Source organism: Oncorhynchus masou, chromosome 28 (genome assembly GCF_036934945.1).
Source record: "Oncorhynchus masou masou isolate Uvic2021 chromosome 28, UVic_Omas_1.1, whole genome shotgun sequence".
Taxonomy (NCBI): Eukaryota; Metazoa; Chordata; class Actinopteri; order Salmoniformes; family Salmonidae; genus Oncorhynchus; species Oncorhynchus masou.
Window position 1 is genome coordinate 89,600,664 of NC_088239.1, and position 24,742 is coordinate 89,625,405.

At 42.2% G+C, this 24,742-nt stretch overlaps 2 protein-coding genes across 5 annotated transcripts; one reads left to right on the plus strand and one right to left on the minus strand.

Moving 5' to 3' along the window:
- Window positions 1–2,455: 2,455 nt before the first annotated feature.
- LOC135518457 (claudin-23-like) lies at window positions 2,456–6,297 on the plus strand. Its single transcript, XM_064943633.1, has one exon. The coding sequence runs from the start codon at window positions 2,573–2,575 to the stop codon at window positions 3,371–3,373; it is 801 nt and encodes a 266-aa protein (XP_064799705.1). The 5' UTR covers window positions 2,456–2,572; the 3' UTR covers window positions 3,374–6,297.
- Window positions 6,298–9,338: 3,041 nt separating this feature from the next.
- Window positions 9,339–16,626, minus strand: LOC135518458 (zonadhesin-like). Of its 4 annotated transcripts, none has more exons than XM_064943636.1 (5): window positions 16,460–16,626; window positions 13,635–13,714; window positions 12,136–12,456; window positions 11,964–12,022; window positions 9,339–11,741 (listed from the first exon to the last, which is right to left on the minus strand). In XM_064943636.1, the coding sequence occupies exons 3-4, from the start codon at window positions 12,420–12,422 to the stop codon at window positions 11,974–11,976; spliced, it is 336 nt and encodes a 111-aa protein (XP_064799708.1). In that variant the 5' UTR covers window positions 12,423–12,456; window positions 13,635–13,714; window positions 16,460–16,626; the 3' UTR covers window positions 9,339–11,741; window positions 11,964–11,973. The 4 variants fall into 4 exon arrangements, with proteins under 4 accessions (XP_064799708.1, XP_064799707.1, XP_064799709.1 ...); XM_064943635.1 differs by having other exon boundaries at window positions 13,608–13,714; XM_064943637.1 differs by lacking the exon at window positions 13,635–13,714.
- Window positions 16,627–24,742: the final 8,116 nt, after the last annotated feature.

A 24,742-nucleotide genomic window follows, 5' to 3' on the forward strand; every position in this document is an offset into this window, starting at 1 on the left:
AACCTAACCTAACCTAACCTGACCTACCTAACCCCTAACCCAACCCTAACTTAACCTAACCTAACCTAACCCTAACCTAACCTAACCCAACCCTAACCGAACCTACCCTAACCCTAACCTAACCCAACCCAACCCTAACCTAACTTAACCCAAAGAGCCCAAGTTCAGGTTTTGATTGGAGTATCAAAATTATAGTTGGATTCAACCACCAAAAAACTGAGTGACTAACCCTAACCCAACCCTAACCCTAACCCTAACCTAACCCTAACCCTAACTTAACCTAACCTAACCCTAACCAACCTAACCTAACCCTAACCTTAAACCTAACCCTAACCTAACCCTAACCCCCCTAACCTAAAACCTGACCTGACCTAACCCTAACCCAACCTAACCCTAACCTAACCTAACCCTAACCCTAACCTAACCCTAACCTAACCCAACCTAACCTAACCTAACCCTAACCTAACCTAACCTAATCTAACCTAACCCTAACCCAACCTAAACCTAACCTAACCCTAACCTAAACCTAACCTACCTAACCCTAACCTAATTTAACCTAACCTAACCTAACCTAACCTAACCCAACCTAACCTAACTTAACCTAACCCCTAACCCTAACCCTAACCTAACCAGAACCTACCTGAACCCTAACCTAACCCTAAACCCTAAACATAACCCTAACCCTAACCTAACCCAACCCTAACCTAACTTAACCCAAAGAGCCCAAGTTCAGGTTTTGATTGGAGTATCAACATTATAGTTGGATTCAACCACCAAAAAAACTGAGTGACTAACCCTAACCCAACCCTAACCTAACCCTAACCTAACCTAACACTAACCCTAACTTAACCTAACACTAACCCTAACCTAACCCTAACCTAACTTACCCTAACCCTAACCCAACCCTAACACTAACCCTAACCTAACCCTAACCTAACCCAACCCTAACCTTAACCTAACCCAAACCCAACCTACCCTAACTTAACCTAACCCTAACCTAACCCTAACCTAACCCAACCCTAACCTAACCCAACCCTAACCCAACCCTAACCTAACCCTAACCTAACTTAACCTAACCCAACCCAACCCTAACCCTAAACCTAACCCAACCCTAACCTAACCTAACCCAACCCTAACCTAACTTAACGTGGTACCTTCAGGCATTTGGAAATTGCTCCCAAGGATGAACCAGATTTATGGGGGTCTATAATTGTTTTTCTGAGGTCTTGGCTGATTTCTTTAGATTTTCCCATGATGTCAAGCAAAGAGACACTGAGTTTGAAGGTAGGCCTTGAAATACATCCACAGGTACACCTCAAATTGACTCAAATGATGTCAATTAGCCTATCAGAAGCTTCTAAAGCCATGGCATAATTTTCTGGAAAGGCACAGTCAATTTAGTGCATGTAAACTTCTGACCCACTGGAATTGTGATACAGTGAATTATAATCCACTTGTTCCCTCTTCTGTGGGGGCTGCAGTACCAGGTCATCTGACTGCAGGAGACATTTGATTTCTGTGTCATTAAGAGTGAGATTGGGAGCTGTTGACTGCTCGTGTTTTTTGGACAATTAATTTTGCTCATTTCATTCACAAAGTTCAGGTATGGAAAGCTCTTAGAGACTAATTTAGAGAGTAATCCCAGGTGAAGGTAACATGTATTGACTCATACAAATGTTATAATTTTTCTTCCACTTTGACATTCATATGCATATTCATGTAGACTGTTGAGAAAAAGGACAATTAAATCCATTTGAATCACACTTTTTAACAAGAAAATGTGGGGGAATAAGTAAAGGAGTGTGACTACTTTTTGAAGGCACTGTGTGAGCGACCAGCCCACCCTATTAAAATAAAGATGGTCCAGCCCAATCTGCCCATGCAGACAGGTATACTATGCTGTATGAAATACTAATAAAGTTAAACATGTTTTAGAGTGTAGGACCAAACGTTTAATTCTCCCTGCATCAATTGACTGTTTCATCGTCATCACCAACACAATGACAGGCCAGTTCCTGTAGAGCCACATTCCATAACATTCTCAGTTGAGGAAGTCATCTGGTGACCACATTTCTAGTCAGGCTGTTAGCTTCGAGGAAGCCATAACATAAAACCTATTGATATTACTCACAGTCAGTTAAATGCATCATCGTGATTGGTTCCTTTCTTATTAGACTAAACTGCCAATATGTTATAACATAAGGAGATTGACACGAAAACGAAGAGGCGGTAATATATATTTGTTTAATATAATGTGCGTGTATTTTCAAATATCATTAACTAGGCTGATATAGCATACATATAGCATACTGAAGCCCAACATTTAGATAAAAATATGAAATGAGAGTCGTATAACGGTTTATATCAAATTGGACGAGATTAGAAGCTGTCTAAAGCAGATGCAACAGGTGCTCTTTCAAAGTGAAACCACACCCAATTTATTATCACCGTACCACCTCCCCAGTTTCAGTCGGACAAGTTTTTAAGACAACACTCCAGACTGTCAACTTTAGTTTACTTGACTAGTGCTGCTGTATCACCTTAACAAGTTAGTAACAGTAGTCCAGAAGCCATGCCGAGCCACGCGGAGCAGTGGATCCGCACTTCGATGCGCACCCCGGGCATTTTTATCTTCGGAATGGTCCTTGCCCCTTGCGGCTGGATCCTAAACCTCACAGCGACAGTGGCTCCCAACTGGAGAACCATCAACACTATCGCCTTACTGCCGGTTGATACGTTCCTACAACAAGGCATCTGGGACATATGCAAGACGTCCAGCTCGTCCCAAGTAAACCAATGTAACCAAAATGACGAGGCGTACTTCAAAAACCAGATTATAGCGGTCGCACAGGGCTTGATGGTAGCGTCTCTGATATTGACTCTGATCGGGCTGGCCACGGCAACCCCCGGGGTAAGGTGCTGGAAAGACCGCCCGAACTGGACAGTAGCCGGGCTGGGGGGAATGCTCATCTTTCTGTCTGGAGTCTTGACGATCATCCCTATTGCATGGTACACTCACATCTTCAAGGACATCGCCGCATCCAGCACCGACATTCGCGTCGGCTACTGTATTATTTTGGGATACATCGGGGGCATCTTTGAGCTACTGGGCGGCTTGGTCATGTTCATTGGGATATGTCGTTGCTGTGGCGGTAAGAACCGTGGAGAGACGCGAATCTCGGAGACCACAGCACACTTCAGAAACACCAAACCCCCACCGCGCCGCATCGAGGTGCCGAGCATAGCCCGAACCCGGAGTAGCGCTAGCAGCGTCCCCTACTCTAAAGACTCCATGGAAGACGAGGCGGACTTCCCCCGGGCAAAGAGCACCTCGTACGGAGGAAGACGACCCGCTTATGACGTTGATCTGTGAGGACATTATGGTGAAGAGGGCCAGTTGCCATTGATAGGTGTGACATGTATACTATAGCATTACAAATCTACCAATGAAGGACATTTACCTCTACATGTAGGCATGTCGTTTTAACCATAAAACTAGACCTAATCTTGTTGTTTGGGTGAATATGATAGAAATATAAATTATTTCACACTTTTGGGAATATGCCTATGATGTGACCTATGGCATGTTTGTATTTGAAGATGTAACATTATTTACAAATGACAATGCCAGCGCCATAGAACATGGAATACAGTGCCTTCGGGAAGTATTCAGACCCCTTGACTTTTTCTACATTTTGTTAGGTTACAACCTTATAAAATGTATAAAAAATGTTTTTAAAAATCCATCAATCTACACACACTACCCTGTAATGGCAATGCAAAAACAGGCTTTTAGAAATGTTTGCTAATTTATAAAAAATAAATACCACATTTACATAAGTATTCAGACCCTTGACTCAGTTCTTTGTTTAAGCACCTTTGGCAGTAATTACAGCCTTGAGTCTTGGGTATAACGCTATAAGCTTGGTACACCTGTATTTGGGGAGTTTATCCCATTTTTCTCTGCAGATCCTCTCAAGTTCTGTCAGGTTGGATGGGGAGCGTCTCTGCACATCTATTTCCAGGTCTCCCCAGAGATGTTCCATCGGGTTCAAGTCCGAGCTCTGGCTGGGCCACTCAAGGACATTCAGAGACTTGTCCCGAAGCCACTCCTACGTTGTCTTGCCTGTGTGCTTAGGGTCGTTGTCCTGTTGGAAGTGAACCTTTGCCCCAGTCTGAGGTCCTGAGTGCTCTGAAGCAGGTTTTCATCAAGGATCTCTGTACTTTGCTCCGTTCATTATTCCCTCAATCCTGACTAGTCTCCCAGCCCTTGCTGCTGAAAAACATCCCCACAGCATGATGCTGCCACCACCATGCTTCACCGTAGGGATGGTGCCAGGTTTCCTCCCAACGTGACACTTGGCATTCAGGCTAAAGATTTGAATCTTGGTTTCATCAGACCAGAGAATCTTGTTTCTCATGGTCAGAGTCCTTTAGGTGCCTTTTGGCAAACTCCAACTGGGCTGTCATGTGCCTTTTACTGAGGAGTGGCTTCCGCCCGGCCCCTCAACCATAAAGGCCTGATTGGTGTTGTGCTGCAGAGATGATTGTCCTTCTGGAAGGTTCTCCCATCTCCACAGAGAAACTCCAGAGCTCTGTCTGAGTGACCATCAGGTTCTGGTCACCACCCTGACAAAGGCCCTTCTCCCCCGATTGCTCAGCTGGGCAACAAGCTCTAGGAAGAGTGTTGGTAGTTCCAAACATATTCCATTTAAGAATGAGGCCACTGTTCTTGGGGACCTTCAATGCTGCAGAAAGGTTTTGGTACCCTTCCCCAAATCTGTGCCTCAACACAATCCTGACTCGGAGCTCAACGGACAATTTCTTCGACCTAATGGCTTGGTTTTTGCTCTGACATGCACTGTCAATTATGACAGGTGTGTGCCTTTCCAAATCATGTCCAATCTATTTAATTGACCACAGGTGACTACAATCAAGTTTTAGCCATTGACTGGCTGCTGCCAACATACTGACTCATCTCTAGCCACTTTAATAATGAAAAATTGATGTAATAAATACATCACTAGCCACTTTAAACAATGCCACTTTATATAATGTTTACATACCCTACATTACTAATCTCATTTGTGTATACTGTCTACTGCATCTTGCCTATGCTGCACGGCCATCGCTCATTCATATTTTTATGTACATATTCTTATTCATTCCTTTACTTGTGTGATAAGGTAGTTGTGAAATTGCTAGGTTAGATTACTTGTTAGATATTACTGCATAGTCGGAACTAGAAGCACAAGCATTTCACTACACTCGCATTAACATCTGCTAACCATGTGTATGTGACAAATAAAATTAGATTGAGAAACATTTAAAAGATTATCAATGGAAACAGGATGCACCTGAGCTCAATTTCAAGTCTCATAGAAAAGGGTCTGAATACAAGAAAAATTCTAAGAACCTGTTTTCGCCTTGTCATTATGGTGTATTGTGTGGGTATTTCTGAGTAATGGCCTTTATTTAATCCATTTTATAATAAGACTAATGTAACAATGTGTTTGGTCAAGGGGTCTGAATACTATATACACACACCCTTAAATATTGGATGGGTCAGGATCTGTGTGCTCAAATCAGTCGACTTAACTGTGTAAATGCACTTTACATTCTATTCCAGGAGGACAGGCTGCTCAGACTACATGTTACTATCCTAAATGGAAAACATTTTATTAAGGGCTGTTTGGCCTACAAGTTATCCTCCTGCTAAGCCTACATGTTATGATCCTACTGCAAGTGATTTTATTTAGGGCTGCTAGGCCTACATGTTCTTACTGTAGGATACAAGGGGTTTTATTAAATCAACTTTGTATAGTGTTTTTCTGTTTAATATATTCTATTCATTCCTACTGAGGGTTGACATGTTGAATTAACAGTTAAACGACAGTAGTTTGACTCTACAGACTGAGGTTAAGCTACAAGACAGAATAGTGAAACAGAAATCACAGGTGTCCCATTGAATTGGAGTTGCCAGACATCCGCCAGGGGCTGATTTTGCGATACAGTGTAGCCTACACATTCATATTTTGGGGTGCTTAACATCACCCGCACCACATCTTTATGATATATATCATTATAAGTGCAACGTTACAGGTTGGAATGTCAATTCTCAAATGATATTAGGTCTAATATATGTGACAAATGTACCTTTTTTTGTAAATTGGTGTTTTAATTTGTTGATAAAATGTGGGACATGATTGTTTGGTTGCGGGACAAAATGCGGGACATGATTGATTGGTCACACCAACATCTGCTACCACTGTTCCTTGAATAAATGTTGACAAATTACATGTTTAGTGTTTTTGTAAATAGAAAATTATAGAAAATGATACTTTCCACCGGGGATTGTAACTGGTTCAGGGAACAGAACCGAAAAAGTGATCCAACCAAAAAAGAAAGTGATCCCATACTATTCTGGAACAGAACCGTTATTTTAAAAGCATGGGAACCAGTTAATAACGTTATTTTACATTCCAGGCATTTGTTTCTAATCCCACAAAAAGAAAAACAAAGCTCCTATGCAAAGCCCTCACTGTCACTCAAACATATTCCAGTGTCTGCCTGAAAACTTTGACTGAGCATGTTTAGGCTACCTTCCCCTACCCCTTCTGAAGCAGAGGCTACTGTACTGACAGGGCAAGCTTTTTTTATTTATTGAACCTCTATTTAACCAGGTCGGCCAGTTGAGAACAAGTTCTCATTTACAACTGCGACCTGGCCAAGATAAAACAAAGCAGTACGACACAGAGTAGGTCGCAGTTGTAAATGAGAACTTGTTATATATGGTGTGTGCAAAGGTAATAAGATTAGGGAGGTAAGGCAATAAATAGGCCATAGTGGCGAATTAATTACAATTTAGCAATTTAACACGAGTGATAGATGTGCAGAAGATGAATGTGCAAGTAGAGATACTGGGATACAAAAGATCAAGAGTACGTAAGTAATAATATGGAGATGAGGTAGTTGGATGTGCTATTTAGCAGAGAACTGGAAGGAAAGGCGGCCAAAGGGCGAGTTGGTTTTGGGGCTGACCAGTGAAATATATCTGCTGGAGCGCGTGCTACGGGTGCGTGTTGCTATGGTGACCAGTGAGCTGAGATAAGGCAGGGCTTTACCCTGCCTTTTTACAGTACAAGATTTATTCAGAAGATATGGAGATACATTTTTAATTAGCTATCCAAGGTCTTCGAAAGCCAAGTCAACAAACAGGTCACTGACCATCTCGAATCCCACCGTACCTTCTCCGCTGTGCAATCCGGTTTCCGAGCCGGTCACGGGTGCACCTCAGCCACGCTCAAGGTACTAAACGATATCATAACCGCCATCGATAAAAGATAGTACTGTGCAGCCGTCTTCATAGATCTTGCCAAGGCTTTCGACTCTGTCAATCACCATATTCTTATCGGCAGACTCAGTAGCCTCGGTTTTTCTGATGACTGCCTTGCCTGGTTCACCAACTACTTTGCAGACAAAGTTCAGTGTGTGAAATGGAGGGCATGCTGTCCGGTCCTCTGGCAGTCTCTGGGGGTGCCACAGGGTTCAGTTCTCGGGCCGACTCTTTTCTCTGTATATATCAATGATGTTGCTCTTGCTGCGGGCGATTCCCTGATCCACCTCTACGCAGACGACACCATTCTATATACTTCCGGCCCATCCTTGGACACTGTGCTATCGCACCTCCAAACGAGCTTCAATGCCATACAACACTCCTTCCGTGGCCTCCAACTGCTCTTAAACGCTAGTAAAACCAAATGCATGCTTTTCAACCGTTCGCTGCCTGCACCCACACGCCTGACTAGTATCACCACCCTGGATGGTTCCGACCTTGAATATGTGGACATCTATAAGTACCTAGGTGTCTGGCTAGACTAAACTCTCCTTCCAGACTCATATCAAACATCTCCAATCGAAAATCAAATCTATAGAGTCGGCATTCTATTCCGCAACAAAGCCTCCTTCACTCACGCCGCCAAACTTACCCTAGTAAATCTGACTATCCTACCGATCCTCGACTTCGGCTACGTCATCTACAAAATAGCTTCCAACACTCTACTCAGCAAATTGGATGCAGTTTATCACAGTGCCATCTGTTTTGTCACTAAAGCACCTTAAACCACCCACCACTGCGACCTGTATGCTCTAGTCGGCTGGCCCTCGCTACATATTCGTTGCCAGACCCACTGGTTCCAGGTCAACTACAAGTCCATGCTAGGTAAAGCTCCGCCTTATCTCAGTTCACTGGTCACGATGGCAACACCCACCCGTAGCACGCGCTCCAGCAGATGTATCTCACTGATCATCCCTAAAGCCAACACCTCATTTGGCTGCCTTTCGTTCCAGTTCTCTGCTGCCTGTGACTGGAACAAATTGCAAAAAAAAAAAAAAAAAGAAGTTGGAGACTTTTATCTCCCTCACCAACTTCAAACATCTGCTATCTGAGCAGCTAAGCGGTCGCTGCAGCTGTACATAGTCTTATCGGTAAATAGCTCACCCAATTTTACTTACCTCATCCCCATACTGTTTTTATTTATTTACTTTTCTGCTCTTTTGCACACCAGTATCTCTACCTGTACATGACCATCTGATCATTTATCACTCCAGTGTTAATCTGCAAAATTATAATTATTTGCCTACCTCCTCATGCCTTTTGCACACAATGTATATAGACTATTTTTTCTACTGTGTTATTGACTTGTTTACTCCATGTGTAACTCTGTTGTCTGTTCACACTGCTATGCTTAATCTTGGCCAGGTCGCAGTTGCAAATGAGAACTTGTTCTCAACTAGCCTACCTGGTTAAATAAAGGTGAAATAAAAAATGGATTTACTTTTTCAGGGCTAGTTAAGGATACTATAGGCCTAGTTATCACATTCCATGTTCGATTTATTAACTACAAAAAAGGTAAGACTTGTTTTTAATGCCGCTGCCCTTCTGGTGCACTTGTCTGTCCATCACACATTTGAGCGATCTTAACTGCTCTAGCCGCACTGATCGGTGAAGTCATTTAATAGGTTAAATGTTTTTTTTTTACTTTATTTGACAGGTTATAGAAAGGAATATATACTGGTACATTTTTTGTTGTTGCTTCAAACCAGTTCAGAACTTTATTTTGCTGGTCAGAAGAGTTGAACAAAACGATTGTAAAATAATTGTTTCCAAACCCTGCTTTCTACTCTAGGAATGCTAACAAGTTGTTTTGTTGACCAAGTACATGGATGTCATAAACAGGTAAAAACTAGGCCTAGTGATCTACAGGTTAGTTCTATAAAATGTGATGGGTTCGACAAATAAACAATCCGTTTAAAAGGATACCACTAGGAGACATTGATCACACAGAAGTAAACAGTGTTTTAATGTGAATTTGCCCAGGTTTAAGCATATCCAAAATTCAGATACAAGAACAAAGCTTAAAAAAAAACTTTTTGCAATGCGTTTACAATAATTATTCAAGAACATAATAGCATTTTATCTACATGGAATTAACAAGGCGGTTGTATGAGCCGAAGGTCCATGACTGGACAGGCCTCCATTATGTTCTCACCAACCTCTAGAGGGAGAGACTGGAGCAGCTTGAAATTAAGACAAACTCACTTGAGTTCAGTTACAAGAGAAAATAATATCAGCGAGGGGATCAGACTTGTATACAGTGTATATTTTCCAACCTTTGTGGCCAATGAAAAGCTCAGTTGGAATTCCTGTCAGGTTTTGGAGCAACTGAATGTTGCCATTGCTTAGGTCTATTAATCACTCATGAGTCAGAGATAACTGATTATGTGTTGCCTGACTGAGTGTTAACACAAACCACAAGCAACACAAACCAGTCAGGCAACACAGCCACAAGCAGCACAAACAAGTCAGGCAACAAACACAAACAAGTTAGGCAACAGAGTGCATTACCACACTAATCAGTCATAACAGCATGTATCACCATATAAACTAGACAGACCAGGATCAGTGTGAGAAAAGCTGCTGCTCGTCGAGGCTTTGGTTTCTCAGAAAAAAAGTTAGTCAGTATAAAGACGTAACCAAAAAAAACAGTCCTTTATACAAGTAGTCACACCATGTGGTTTTCTATTAGTACCACAGCATATTTATTTATATAAGAAGTCCTATTGTATAGTAGTTAACACTCGTAGTACTAGCGCATGTAGTTTATATGAATAGTACTACAGTATATAGTTGGTAATATAAATAGTACTAAAGTATTTAGTTGCTCGTATTAAAAGTACTATAGTATATAGTTGTTTATATGAATAGTACTTCAGTATATTGTATACAGTAGTCGTGTATATAATTATTTAGTTTATATGAATAGTACTACAATATATAGTTTACATGAAGAGTACTTAAGTATATAGTTGTTTATATGAAGAGTACTACAGTATATAGTTATTTATATATGTACCAGGGGTGGAGCCAATGAAAAAGCCAAGCTCTGATGTTGGACAGTAAAATTCACTTTGATCTAAGGCACTCAGCAGCACAATAGGGATAGTCATGCAATCCTAAGTATGCAAGACGAAACCTGTTTTGACGAACACTACAGCCTGTATAGAACAGTGTTTATTTTCAAACCTCAATCCCCAGCGGATGCTTTGTTGCAAATGAAAAACACTGTCGGACTGACTGGTTTACCAGCGTTGAAATTCCTATCATGTTTTGGAGAAAATGTGTTAAATGTTTCCACTCCTTAGGTGTGTCTTTCAATCATTGGCCTGAGTCAGATAACACTAACAGTCAGGCAACTAACCAGACTCTAAAGGAGGTAAGCCAGTCAGGCCAGGCTCATACGGAAGGAAATTGTTGAGAAATGTAATTTTTATGTAACCTTTAATATTGGGGTTTAACTAGGCAAGTCAGTTGAGAACAAATTCTTATTTAAAATGACGGCCTACCCCGGCCAAACCCTAACGACCCTGGGCCAATTGTGCGCCGCCCTATGGGACTCCTAATCACGATCGGTTGTGATACAGCCTGGAATCGAACCGGGGTCTGTAGTGACACCTTTAGCACTGAGATGCAGTGCCTTAGACTGCTGCACCACTCTGGAGTAACGACTTTTCAAATAAGTTACGTTACATTCGCTGACAGTTTGTTAGCATAGAACTGCATAGCGTATCATAACAGCAGTTGCTTGTAGATACCATATGTTAGCTAGCTACTAATACAAACTTGCCAGTATATTAACTATATGCTATCTAACTACCCAACATTTTTTAGCTTGATTATTTTTTGCTTAGCTAAGTGGTATAGCCGTTGTGGGTTCTCAATGAAGTCGTAAAACGTCTAGCTAGTAATTTGTTAGCTATGCTAACAAGTTGCATAGCAACAGCATCAACTACAGATAGACAGGCGAAGCGCTAGTACAATCAACTGAAAGGATACCGGTCATTTACAGTATACTAAAAATCAACAAACAGTATATAGTATGTAATATACACTTAAGTATGTAGTATACAGTTTGTTCGTATTCGAACACAGCTATTGCCAAAAACAGTCCTTACTTTTTACGAGTCGTCCCACCATATATGGATTTCTATTAGTACCACAGCATAGTTGTTTCTATAAGTAGTGCTATGGTATAGTAGTTAACACTAGCGCATGTAGTTAATATGAAGAGTACTACAGTAAATAGTTGTTTATATAAATAGTACTACAGAATATAATTGTTTATACCGGGGATAAAGCCTGATGAAGGGGATGTGCTCTGATGTTGGACCGTCAACCAAACCTACAAGAAGAGTGTGACAATGACATTAAAATCACAGAGAACAGACATTCAGTTCACTAGACATGTTAAAGACTTCAGAAACTTTAAAACATTTATACAAATTGTTTTAACTACTGTAAATATCATACCAGTTTTTTTCTTAACATGAAATTCATGTTTGTGGCATGAGTTATGGTTCACTTATTGCTAATTATTGTGTGAGAATGTGGTTGAATGTCCTACCTTGATGGTGCTACAGAATGTCTTTCTCTAAACCACTAAAATCCTTGGCTGCAGCTTTCCTATAACGACACAAACATTAGCACAAGTGTTCCAGGTACAGGAGGATCGTTTCACCATACGTTCAGTTGGCTGTATTTATATTTAATTATGATAATAATTCTATAGTTACCACCTTTTGACCTTGACCCTCTGCCTGATGAACGCAATGAGGAAGGAGAGGATGAGGATGCCAACGATAAAGGCCACTACCCCCAGGGTGAGCGGAACACCGATTGCCTCATTGACACTCTCATGGCAGAACTCTCCTCTGTACCCCAGGATACACTCACAGGTGGTGGCCTGTCCCTGAGCCACACAGTGACCATGTCCTTTACACAGCTGGACAGCACAGGACTGCAGGTCCAGGCCACGCACCACACCATCGTCCAGGTGGAGGGTTACGGTGGGAGAGATAGCCATGACGTTGGCTGAGCCTCAGGTCACACCAGGGTAGCTGGGGATGGAGCAAAGACCTAAAGCCTTAACATACAGTATGTATAGTACCATTTATACCATGTGTTATAAAATGTCTAAAAACCTGTTTTCGCTTTGTCATTTGATTGTGTGTAGATAAATGTTTGTATTCAATTTTAGAATAAGGCTGTAACTTAATACTCTGTAGTTATGGCTGAGCAAACAGCTAGACTAGAAGGCATATGCTCTGTAGTTATGGTTGAGCCAACAGCTAGACTAGAAGACATATGCTCTGTAGTTATGGCTGAGCAAACAGCTAGACTAGAAGACATATGCTCTGTAGTTATGGCTGAGCAAACAGCTAGACTAGAAGACATATGCTCTGTAGTTATGGCTGAGCAAACAGCCAGACTAGAAGACATATGCTCTGTAGTTATGGCTGAGCAAACAGCTAGACTAGAAGACATATGCTCTGTAGTTATGGCTGAGCAAACAGCTAGACTAGAAGACATATGCTCTGTAGTTATGGCTGAGCAAACAGCTAGACTAGAAGACATATGCTCTGTAGTTATGGCTGAGCAAACAGCTAGACTAGAAGACATATGCTCTGTAGTTATGGCTGAGCAAACAGCTAGACTAGAAGACATATGCTCTGTAGTTATGGCTGAGCAAACAGCTAGACTAGAAGACATATGCTCTGTAGTTATGGCTGAGCAAACAGCTAGACTAGAAGACATATGCTCTGTAGTTATGGCTGAGCAAACAGCCAGACTAGAAGACATATGCTCTGTAGTTATGGCTGAGCAAACAGCCAGACTAGAAGACATATGCTCTGTAGTTATGGCTGAGCAAACAGCTAGACTAGAAGACAGGTGTGCTTATGGCTGAGCAGAGCTAAATTTGAAGACATATGTACTGTAGTTATGGCCGAGCAGACAGTTTGAAGACAGATACATTTATGGCTGAGCAGAAAGCTAGATATGAAGACAGATGTAGCTAAGGCTGATCAGACATCTAGAGATTAAAAGACCGATGTAGCCTGGTTATGCTTGAGCAGCTTGGAAGCACCCAGTCAATCAGGTTCAACAGGATTACAGACCTAAAACAACAGCTCCAGGTGAAAAACTGACACCCAAGGCAGGAATGGTGGAGAACATTACATACCAACACATCTCTAAAAAGGTTACTTACTAGTATCAGAGTGTAGAGAAGACTAACCAGTTAGGGCGTAGAGAATGCTTCTTTAAAAGAGGATTCCTTGGTTGAATCTGGGATATGTATCTGAATTTACACTGCTTCTGTAGAGGTGTTCAGAGAGAGAGAGAAACTTTCCTTTACAAAATAAATCAGGAACAGGAAGGAGACGAGCACCTAACCCAAGCTCTGTGAATAGCTGAAAACAGGAACTATCAGCTCAGCTAGAGCCAACTACCCCTCCCTGCTGGGAGGCAGTCACACAGACACTCACTGAACTGCAGCAGAGAAAACGGGCTGCCTGTGTAAAGACAGTCTAATTCTGATCTTCATTTCACTAATTGGTATTTTGACCGCTCTGAAAAAGCACTGATGTGAAAAGATCTGACTGGTCAAAAGACCAATTAGTCTACAATTATATATAAAAAATATTTTAAAAAATATCAGGAAGCCACAGACACAGGAATTAAGAAAACAAACTCATGTAAATTTATGCTGAAAAACTGAAATTAGGTGCAAATGGGCAGTTGAGAGCTAGAGCATTCAATGGTCAATCAGTTTCTGGGCAGTTCCTTCTACTGGTACTTGATACTGCTCTGTTTTGGCCATTGTATAGAGTGAGACTAGCGTGTGTTGCATGATCTAATATTGCTGTCTAAAGGTCTTATGTTGTCTGATTAATCAGGCTGTTTTTCACAACTCAGCAGTGGTGTAAAAGCGCCCAGTTGTCATACTGGAGTAAAGATACCTTCTTAAAAGTAAATGACTCAAGTAAAAGTCACCCAGAAAAATACTACTTGAGTAAAAGTCAAAAAAGTATTTGGTTTTAAATATACTTAAGTATATTTTAGCAATTACATTTTCTTTTGATATATAAGTATCACAAGTATAAATGATTTCAAATTCCTTATAATAAGCAAACATCACAATAGAGAGATACTGCTGCACTTCCTAACCACCTGCATTTCCCTCAGATCACACAGATCCACAAAGAATTCGAAAAACAACCATTTTGATAAACTCCCATATCTACTGGGTGAAATTCCACAGTGTGACATCACAGCAGCAAGATTTGTGACCTGTTGCCACGAGAAAAGGGCAACCAGTGGCTAGTACAGGGCATGACTTACTAGCAGATTATAAATCCAAACACCATTGTAAATACAACCCGTATTTAATTTTCCCTTGTGTACCCTTAACCATTTGTACATTGTGTAATGTTACTGTTAATTTTGATTGTTTATTACCTACCTCACTTGCAAATGTTAACACATGTTTCCCATGCCAATAAAGCCCCATGTGTGTGTGAGAGAGTGAGAGAATTGAGTACTTTTGGGCATCAGTGAAAATGTATGGAGTAAAAAGTACATTTTTTTTAGGAATGTATTTCAGTAAAAGTTGTCAAAAATAGAAATAGTAAAGTACAGATACACCCCCAAAACTAAGTACTTTACACCAGTGCAATTCATTGGTTTCATACAGCCTGGAGTGCAAAATAATGTCAATGTTCCTTTCAAGTCAGAACGTTGAATACATATTACTTAGAGTATGTTTTATTGGTTGTCTGTGTGGTTGGTCCTTCAGCTGCTTTTATTAGATACAAAAAAATACACAGGATAGTATTGTTAAGCAGATTTTATTGAGAGATGGTATGTTTGGCATTGCCAGCTGAATGTGAGGAAACTCATTCGAAATGTTCAGTCTGTGGTCCGGTAACTTTCGGCTATTGTTTACATATTATGCAAGTGTTTAAATCATGCGTGTTAGAATGAAAACACACACCGGAAATATAAACTGACCGAACCATATACTTAAAGGCACTAAAAGAAATGGGGGAACAACACTTTCCTGTAGATTAAGTTGATATGTAATTGTGTTCAACATTCTGTCTTGTAAGGAACATTTACACGATTTTGCACTTCAAGGTTTCAGACTTGTGTACACTATACAAATTCAATGTGCATTACAGCCCGATTAGTCAGACACGGTCTCCTGAAGTTATCAGGAACACGGTCCTAGGCCTTAACTGGTCTGTAAAATGATTTAAAAATGTGCATATTTTGCTAGGTTTCCATCCAAAAAGTTGACAGATTTTTAAATATTATAAATCTCAAAAACATGCACATTTTCTGGTTCCAAACTGACTTGATAAAAATCTGTGCATTATGTAGAGCACACAAAGTATTCTCACTTAAGTTTATCTACCGACTAAAAAAAAATCATAAATTGAATGCGTTTGCATCACATTCAACTGTACGGATAGATTTGTCCCAACTGTTGCGTTACATAGCCAATGTGCCTATACTGGTCTTGACACGTGCAGTTTAGCCAAAGGGTTGCAAATACAGTATGGGTAGGCTGTGCTGGTTGTCTCGTCTACATGAAATTATTATGGATTTGTCAAACAGCAGTCAAGCATTGATCATCATGTCAGCAGAAGACCCTCAATATTCATTGTAAAGGAGCATCTAGATGCACTTCCACTACTCTGTTAAATTCATAACAATTGATTTAATCTGTTGCCTAATAAACTGCATGGTTTGCTGAGTTGTAGTGGGAGGGCCACACACCATATCAGGTTACTCCAAGTTTACTTCGATAGGATGGTTATAGTATCTATAATTGCGCGTAAAAGCATTTCCACCGCCATTTCTCGAAAATTAATTTTACCAACACAAAAAGATCAATGTCGAACAAGAAAATTCTCAGCATTTTATAAATTGTACGGAAACTTCCTGTTTCCATCACAGCGTTTTTTTAAAAACTGTATGACTTTTACTAGTATAACTGGTTGACGTGAGAAATCCGGACCGTGTATTATATACGTGCTCAAGAGATCGCAAACTTACCGAGTTCAGGGCCAGCGCTTGACCACTTGGTCGTTGACAAAATAAATATGCACAATACAAAAATATTTTTAAAAAGCTGTTTGAAAGGCTTCTGGACTCTTCTCTCTCCCAGACTGCCAACAAATCCTGAGTGCTCACACCTGAGTATTTATCAAGACTTCCTGGAATAGCACATCACCTAACCTGGTTTCTGCTGCCCCCTGGGGATTTTTATTTATTTGATTTAACCTTTAATGAGGCAAAACCCTCGGTCTCATACCCTCTCAGGCCTGGGAGTTAGAGACAAACTAATGTTAGGTTTCCTTGATAGACTTATTTCATCTCTTATATAGGCTCATTTTACTATGTGACTCTGCTTATACATGACTCATTCAATATGGCAGGCTGAGCCTCGAGGTTAGAAAAGCGGGCTAGCAACTGGAGGTTTGCCTGTTTGAATCCCAGTGCTGACAGAGGAAAAAAAAAATGTCAGAAAGTGAGCCTGCAACCGTAGGGTTGTTGGCATCAATATCTCAGGTGCCACCTACTGCCTTATGTTCCATTTCGCAAGGAACTTAAAAAACGACTCGTTGGGTGCTGCAATGTGGCTGCCCTCTGCTCCAGCCTCTCTAACAATGTGTACATTACAGGGGCTTGGATAAAAGCCTAAAACAAATTTCTGGCGTGGATTTATAATCTGCTAGTAAGTCATGCCCTGTACTAGCCATATTGCCTACATTGTTTAATCTGCCCTTTGGGATAGTTTACATGTTCAGGCTATGTGGTACCCATTACTTGCTGCCGGCCTATTGTATATCACATTCACCCAAGATGGCCGGCCATCACCCATCACGTCTAGCCCTCTACCAATATCCCAGCTTGTTTAATTCTTAGAATGCTTCCACTAACTATTAGCCTTACTTGCCACTAACTATGGCGTTTATACTATAAAACAATCCGAAGCCCTTCATATGCTAGGATTCATTATATATGCACTACTTATACCCTGTATACCTGTGTAGCTCAGTTGGTAGAGCATGGCGCTTGCAATGCCAGAGTTGTGGGTTTGATTCCCAAGGGGAAAATGTATGGACTTCACATTGACCTCTTTCTCCCCAATTGGTAGGTACAATCTAGTCCCATCGCTGCAACTCACCTACGGAATTGGGGGTGGCGAAGGTCAAGAGCCACGCATCCTCTGAAACACGACCCTGCCAAACCGCACTGCTCGCTCAACCCAGACGTACCAATATGTTGGAGGTCTAACTGGCAACCGAGTCAGCTTGTAGGCGACTGGCCCGCCACAAGGAGTCGCGAGAGTGCGATGAAACAAGGAAATCCTGGCCAGCTAAACCCTCACCTAACCCGGACAACGGTGGACCAATTGTGCGCTACCTCATGCGTCTCCCGGTCACGGCCGGCTGCAAGACAGCCTGGAAACGAACCCGGGTCTGTCTGACACCTCAATAGTGCTTTTGACCACTGCGCCACTCCGTAGGCCTTGTGGCTCCAACCATGCTATTTTGTTAGTTTTTTCCCGTTGTTCGTAAATGGTTTTGTACATGTTGCTGCTACTGTCTCTTATGACCAAAAACAGCTTCTGGACATGAGAACTGTGATTGCTCACCTAAAACTGGACGAAGAGTTCTTCAATTAGGCGGACGGGAGGGATATACTACTAGACACCCGTCCAGGCCCAGATCCCCGTGTTCCACTGGAGAAGGAAACAGATTTAGTGGAAAAAGATCAGGGTGCCTTGGGAGGATCAGGCGGCTAATCTGCCCTTGCCTTCCGTCCTGCTGGCTAATGTTAAATCGCTGGAAATTGAATGGGACGAGCTGAAAGCATGTATAATGGGACATTAAAAACTAATATCTTATGTTTCACTGAGTTGTGGTTGAACGATGATATTAAGAACATACAGCTGGAGGGATACATGCCATCAGCAGGACAGAACAGCAGCCTCTGGTAAGACATGGGGCAGGGGTTTAGCGCTCGTCGTTGGAAGAAGGTGAGGACCAATGCGCAGCGTCGTAAGTGTCCATATTTTTAATAACGTAATAGAACACTGAACAAAAACAACAAAGTGAACGAACGAAACAGTTCTGTCTGGTGCAGATACAAACAACAAACAGAAAACAATCACCCACGAAACACAGGTGGGAAAAGGCTACCTAAGTATGATTCTCAGAGACAACTGACGACACCTGCCTCTGATTGAGAAACATACCAGGACAAATGCAAAACACAACATTGAAAAACGAACATAGACAACCCACCTCAACTCAATATAATAGAGATAGTAGATGTAACTGCTCTGTCATAATATAGCAGAGACTGTAGATGTAGCTGGTCTATCATAATATAGACAGTAGATCAGCTGATCTGTCATAATATAATAGAGACAGTATATAGTTAAGTTACCCCGGCCATGGCCATGGCTCTTGTGCTACCACCGAAGTATACTCCTGGGATACAATATCCGGACCCCTTCTACAGCCAGTACGGGGCATGGAACCCCGCAGATCCCCTACGACTGGAATACCGACATAATCTGCCCGAGGTCTCCAACAGGCCCCTCAGGTGCGACGCCCACTGAAGGCCCATTATGCTAACCAGCTAGGCCTGCTAGCTACCTAGAGCTACTTGGAAACCTACTAATTCCACGACTGTTCTATCGACGTCAACCCACGAAGAGGCAAAAACAGACTTACCCCCATCGCGACTTCCCCCAAAGGCTAACTTTCTAGCCCCTGCTATCTGCTTGCTAACCCGGTCTGCTAGCTGCTTGCTTGCTAACCCGGTCAGCTAGCTGCTAGCTTGCCTGCCCGGTCTGCTAACTGCTAGCCAATGCTAACTGCTTGCTTGCTAGCCCGGTCTGATAACTGCTTGCAATCCTGGCCTGCTATCTGCTAGCTTGCCCCGGTCTACTAACTGCTAGCTGCCGGCCCTTGCCTGCTAACTGCTAGCTTGCCTGCCCGGTCTGTAACTGCTAGCCCATGCTAACTGCTTGCTTGCTAACCAGGCCTGCTAACTGCGAGCTACGAGCTTGCTTTACTCCCGGCCTGCTAACTGTCTGAATCGCCGTGTCCCCAGCCAGCCCATCCACTCACTGGACCCACATGTTCACTTGGCTACGCATGCCTCTCTCTAATATCAATATGCCTCGTCCATTACTGTCCTGGTTAGTGATTACCGTCTTATTTGACTGTAGAGCCTCGAGCCCTGCTCAATATGCCTTAACCAACCATGTTGTTCCACCTCCTACATATGCGATGACATGACCTGGTTTAAATATCTCTAGAGACTCTCTTCATTACTCAATGCCTAGGTTTACCTCCAATGTACTCACTTCATACCTTACCTTTGTCTGTGCACTATGCCTTGAATCTATGCTATTGTGCCCAGATACCTGCTCCTTTTACTTTCTGTTCTGAACGTGCTAGACGGCCAGTTCGTGTAGTCTTTAGCCGTACCCTTATCCTACTTCTCCTCTGTTCCTCTGGTGATGTGGAGGTTAATCCAGGTCCTGCAGCGCTTAGCTCCACTCCCACCCCCCAGGTGCTCTCATTTGTTGACTTCTGTAAATGTAAAAGCCTTGGTTTCATGCATGTTAACATTAGAAGCCTACTCCCTAAGTTTGTTTTGCTAACTGCTTTAGCACACTCTGCTAACCCAGATGTCTTAGCCGTGTCTGAATCCTGTTTAAGGAAAACCACCAAAAACCCTGAAATCTCCATTTCTAACTATGACGTTTTCCATCAAGATAGAACTGCCAAAGGGGGCGGTGTTGCAATCTACTGCAAAGATAGATAGTAATACAGAACTCTGCAGGCTAAGTCTGTACCAAAACAATTTGAGCTTCTACTTCTAAAAATGCACCTTTCCAGAAACAAATCTCACTGTTGTCACTTGCTATAGACCTCCCTCTGCCCCCAGCTGTGCCCTCAATACCATATGTGAATTGATTGCCCCCCTCTCTATCTTCTGAGCTCGTGCTACTAGGTGACCTAAACTGGGACATGTTTAACACCCCGGCATCCTACAAACTAAGCTGATGCCCTCAATCTCACAAATTATCAATGAACCTACCAGGTACAACCCCAAATCAGTAAACACCGGCACCCTCATAGATGTCATCCTAACTAATTCACCCTCCAAATACACCTCTGCTGTTTTCAATCAAGATCTCAGCGATCACTGCCTCATTGCCTGCATCCGTATTGGGTCTGCGACCAAACGACCACCCCTCATCACTGTCAAACGCTCCCTGAAACACTTCTGCGTGCAGGCCTTTCTACTCGACCTGGCCGGGGTATCCTGGAATGACATTGACCTCATCCCGTCAGTAGATGATGCCTGGCTATTCTTTAAAAGTGCCTTCCTCACTATCTTAAATAAGCATGCCCTTCTCAAAAAATGTAGAACTAGGAATAGATATAGTCCTTGGTTGACTCCAGACCTGTCAGCCCTTGACCAGCACAAAAATATCCTGTGGCGTTCTGCATTAGCATCGAATAGCCCCCTCGATATGCAACTTTTCAGGGAAGTTAGGAACAAATATACACAGGCAGTTAGAAAAGCTAAGGCAAGCTTTTTCAAACAGAAATTTGCATCCTGTAGTACTAACTCAAAAAAGTTCTGGGACACTGTAAAGTCCATGGAGAATAAGAGCACCTCCTCCCAGCTGCCCACTGCTCTGAGGCTAGGAAACACTGTCACCACCGATAAATCTACTATAATTGAGAATTTCAATAAGCACTTCTCGATGGCTGGCCATGCTTTCCACATGGCTACCCCTACCACGGTCAACTGCCCGGCACCATCCACAGCAACACGCCAAAGCCCCCACCATTTCTCCTTTACCCAAATCCAGATAGCTGATGTTCTGGAAGAGCTGCAAAATCTGGACCTTCTTTCTAAAATTATCTGGCAAAATAGTTGCAAACCCTATTACTAGCCTGTTCAACCTCTTTCGTATCGTCTGAGATTCCCAAAGATTGGAAAGCTGCCGCGGTCATCCCCCTCTTCAAAGGGGGCGACACTCTAGACCCAAACTGCTACAGACCTATATCTTTCCTACCCTGTCTTTCTAAGGTCTTCGAAAGTCAAGTTAACAAACAGATTACTGACCATTTAGAATCCCATCATACCTTCTCCGCTATGCAATCTGGTTTCAGAGCTGGTCATGGGTGCACCTCAGCCATGCTCAAGGTTCTAAACGACATCATAACCACCATCGATAAGAGAGATTACTGTGCAGCCGTATTCATGGACCTGGCCAAGGCTTTTGACTGTCAATCACAACATTCTTATTGGCAGACTTGACAGCCTTGGTTTCTCAAATGATTGCCTCGCCTTGTTTACCAATTTCTTCTCTGATAGAGTTCAGTGTGTCAAATCGGAGGGCCTGTTGTCCTGACCTCTGACAATCTCTATGGGTGTGCCACAGGGTTCAATTCTCGGGCCTACTCTCTTTTCTGTATACATCAATGATGTTGCTCTTGCTGCTGGTGGGTTCTCTGATCCACCTCTACGCAGACTATACCATTCTGTATACTTGTTAGAATTATGAATAAACAATATCCCCATTTCAAATAGAACTGTAACTAAGTAAACTTATACTCAGTTTTATTATATCTGATTAACAATATGAGTTCATAAGGAGGGATTGTGTGACACGGACAAGGAGTAATTAAAGTTAATGAACACCATTCCAACTAGGAAGAAAGAAATGGTTTGTGGATTAAGTAAACAGATAAGGTAGTTAACCTATGGTTGAACTGACAAAACTGAGCTCTGGGGTGTTTTAGATAAGACAGTGAGTGCATTCCTAGGTTCTCTGTTAATTAGAACTGTCAGCTAAGTGGTGATCGATAATGTTCAGGGGTCAAAAAGTTAATTCAGTTGTGTTGTGTGTCCTGTGTATGTGCTGGGGGGGTCAGAATGAACTCAGAATTAACTTTTAAAGTTCCCTTTACCCCGGTCTGAAGGAGGAGATTCATTTTTAGGAGCAATGAAATTACATGTTATTGTATATAAACTGTTGGTCGTGGGAACGTGGCAGCGCGCTCCGAGAATAAATTCTGTTACCTATTATTGAAATGGCTGGACTCAGTCTATTTTATGAAAACAAGAGTCATACAAATTCTCATAAAATAGATGAAGGGTTTTCAATTAATGAAAACACATTGGCATAATTAAATTACAGTAACACTACTTCTGGCCCCTCCTTGGACACTGTTAACTAACCTCCAGACGAGCTTCAATGCCATACAACTCTCCTTCTGTGGCCTCCAACTGCTCTTAAATGCAAGTAAAACTAAATGCATGGTATGCAATCGATCACTGTCCGCACCTGCTCACCCGTCCAGCATCACTACTCTAGACGGCTCTGACTTAGAATACGTGAACGACTACAAATACCTGGGTGTCTGGATAGACTAAACTCTCCTTCCAGACTCACATCAAGCATCCCCAATCCAAAATTAAATCTAGAATCGGCTTCCTTTATTGCAACAAAGCATCCTTCACTCATGCTGCCAAACATACCCTCGTAAAACTGACCGTCCTACCTATCCTCGACTTCGGTGATCTCAACAAACTGGATGCAGTCTATCACATTGCCATCCGTTTTGTCACCAAAGCCCCATACACTACCCACCATTGCAACCTGTACGCTCTCGTTTGTTGGCCCTCGCTTCATACCCGTCGCCAAACCCACTCGCTACAGGTTATCTACAAGTCTCTGCTAGGTAAAGCCCCTCCTTATCTCTGCTCACTGGTCACCATAGCAGCATCCACTCGTTGCACACGCTCCAGCAGGTATATCTCACTGGTCACCCCCAAAGCCAATTCCTCCTTTTGTCGTCTATCCTTCCAGTTCTCTGCTGCCCATGACTGGAACGAATTGCAAAAATCTCTGAAGCTGGAGACTCACATCTCCCTCACAAGCTTTAAGCACCAGCTGTCAGAGCAGCTTACAGATCACTGCACCTGTACATAGCCCATCTGTAAACAGCCAATCTATCCACCTACCTCATCCCCATACTGGTGTTTATTTCTTTAGCTCCTTTGCACCCCAGTATCTCTAACTGCACATTCATCTTCTGCCGATCTACCATTCCAGTGTTTAATTGCTATATTGTAATTACTTCGCCACCATGGCCTACTATTTCATTAACTTACCTCATTTGCACATACTTTATATAGACTTTTTGTTTTCTTTTGTTCTGCTGTATGTTTTGTTTATTCCATGTGTAACTGTGTTGTATGTGTCGAATTCCAACGCTTTATCTTGACCAGGTCGCAGTTGCAAATGAGAACTTGTTCCCAACTAGCCTAACAGGTTAAATAAATCAAATAAAAATATAATGGAGACAGTAAATCTCTCGTCTTTCATAATATAATTGAGACAGATCTAGCTGGTCTGCCATAAAATAATTTAGACAGTAGTTCAAGCTGGTCTGTCATAATATAATACAGAATGTAGATCTAGCTGATCTGCCGTAATATAATAAAGGCAGTAGATGTAGTTGGTCTCTCATAACATAGAGACAGTAGATCTATCTGGTCTGTCGTAATACAAAAACGACAGTAGAGGTAGCTGGTCTGTCATAATTGAGACAGTAGATTTATGAGGTCTGTCATAACATATTATAGACTCTAGATGTAGCTGGTTGTCATAATATACTAGAGAGTAAATCAAGCTGGTCATTAGTAATATAAATTAGACAGTAGATTTAGCTGGTCTGCCATCATATAATTGAAACTGTAGATCTAGCTGGTATTTCATAATATAAGAGGCAGTATATGCAGCTGATCTGTCATAATATAGAGACTGTAGATCTATCTCTATTATGTTTTGACTGACCAGCTAGATCTACTGTCTATTATATCATGACAGACCAGCTATATCTGCTGTCTCTATTATATTATGACATACCAGCTTGATCTGCTCTCTATTACATTATGGCAGTCCATCTAGATCTAATGTCTCTATGGCCCGTTCCTGTAGGTTCATGCTCTACAACATCCGTAGAGTACGACCCTGCCTCACACAGGAAGCGGCGCAGGTCCTAATCCAGGCACTTGTCATCTCCCGTCTGGATTACTGCAACTCGCTGTTGGCTGGGCTCCTGCCTGTGCCATTAAACCCCTACAACTCATCCAGAACGCCGCAGCCCGTCTGGTGTTCAACCTTCCCAAGTTCTCTCACGTCACCCCGCTCCTCCGCTCTCTCCACTGGCTTCCAGTTGAAGCTCGCATCCGCTACAAGACCATGGTGCTTGCCTACGGAGCTGT

Bases quoted from the DNA above. Each gene is read 5' to 3' on its own strand.
- LOC135518458 (XM_064943637.1), bottom strand. From the start codon at position 12,422: ATGGCTATCTCTCCCACCGTAACCCTCCACCTGGACGATGGTGTGGTG. The intron at 12,023-12,135 runs GTGGTAACTATA...GTGTCGTTATAG, and splicing joins CAGAGGGTCAAGGTCAAAAG to GAAAGCTGCAGCCAAGGATT.
- LOC135518457 (XM_064943633.1), top strand. From the start codon at position 2,573: ATGCCGAGCCACGCGGAGCAGTGGATCCGCACTTCGATGCGCACCCCG.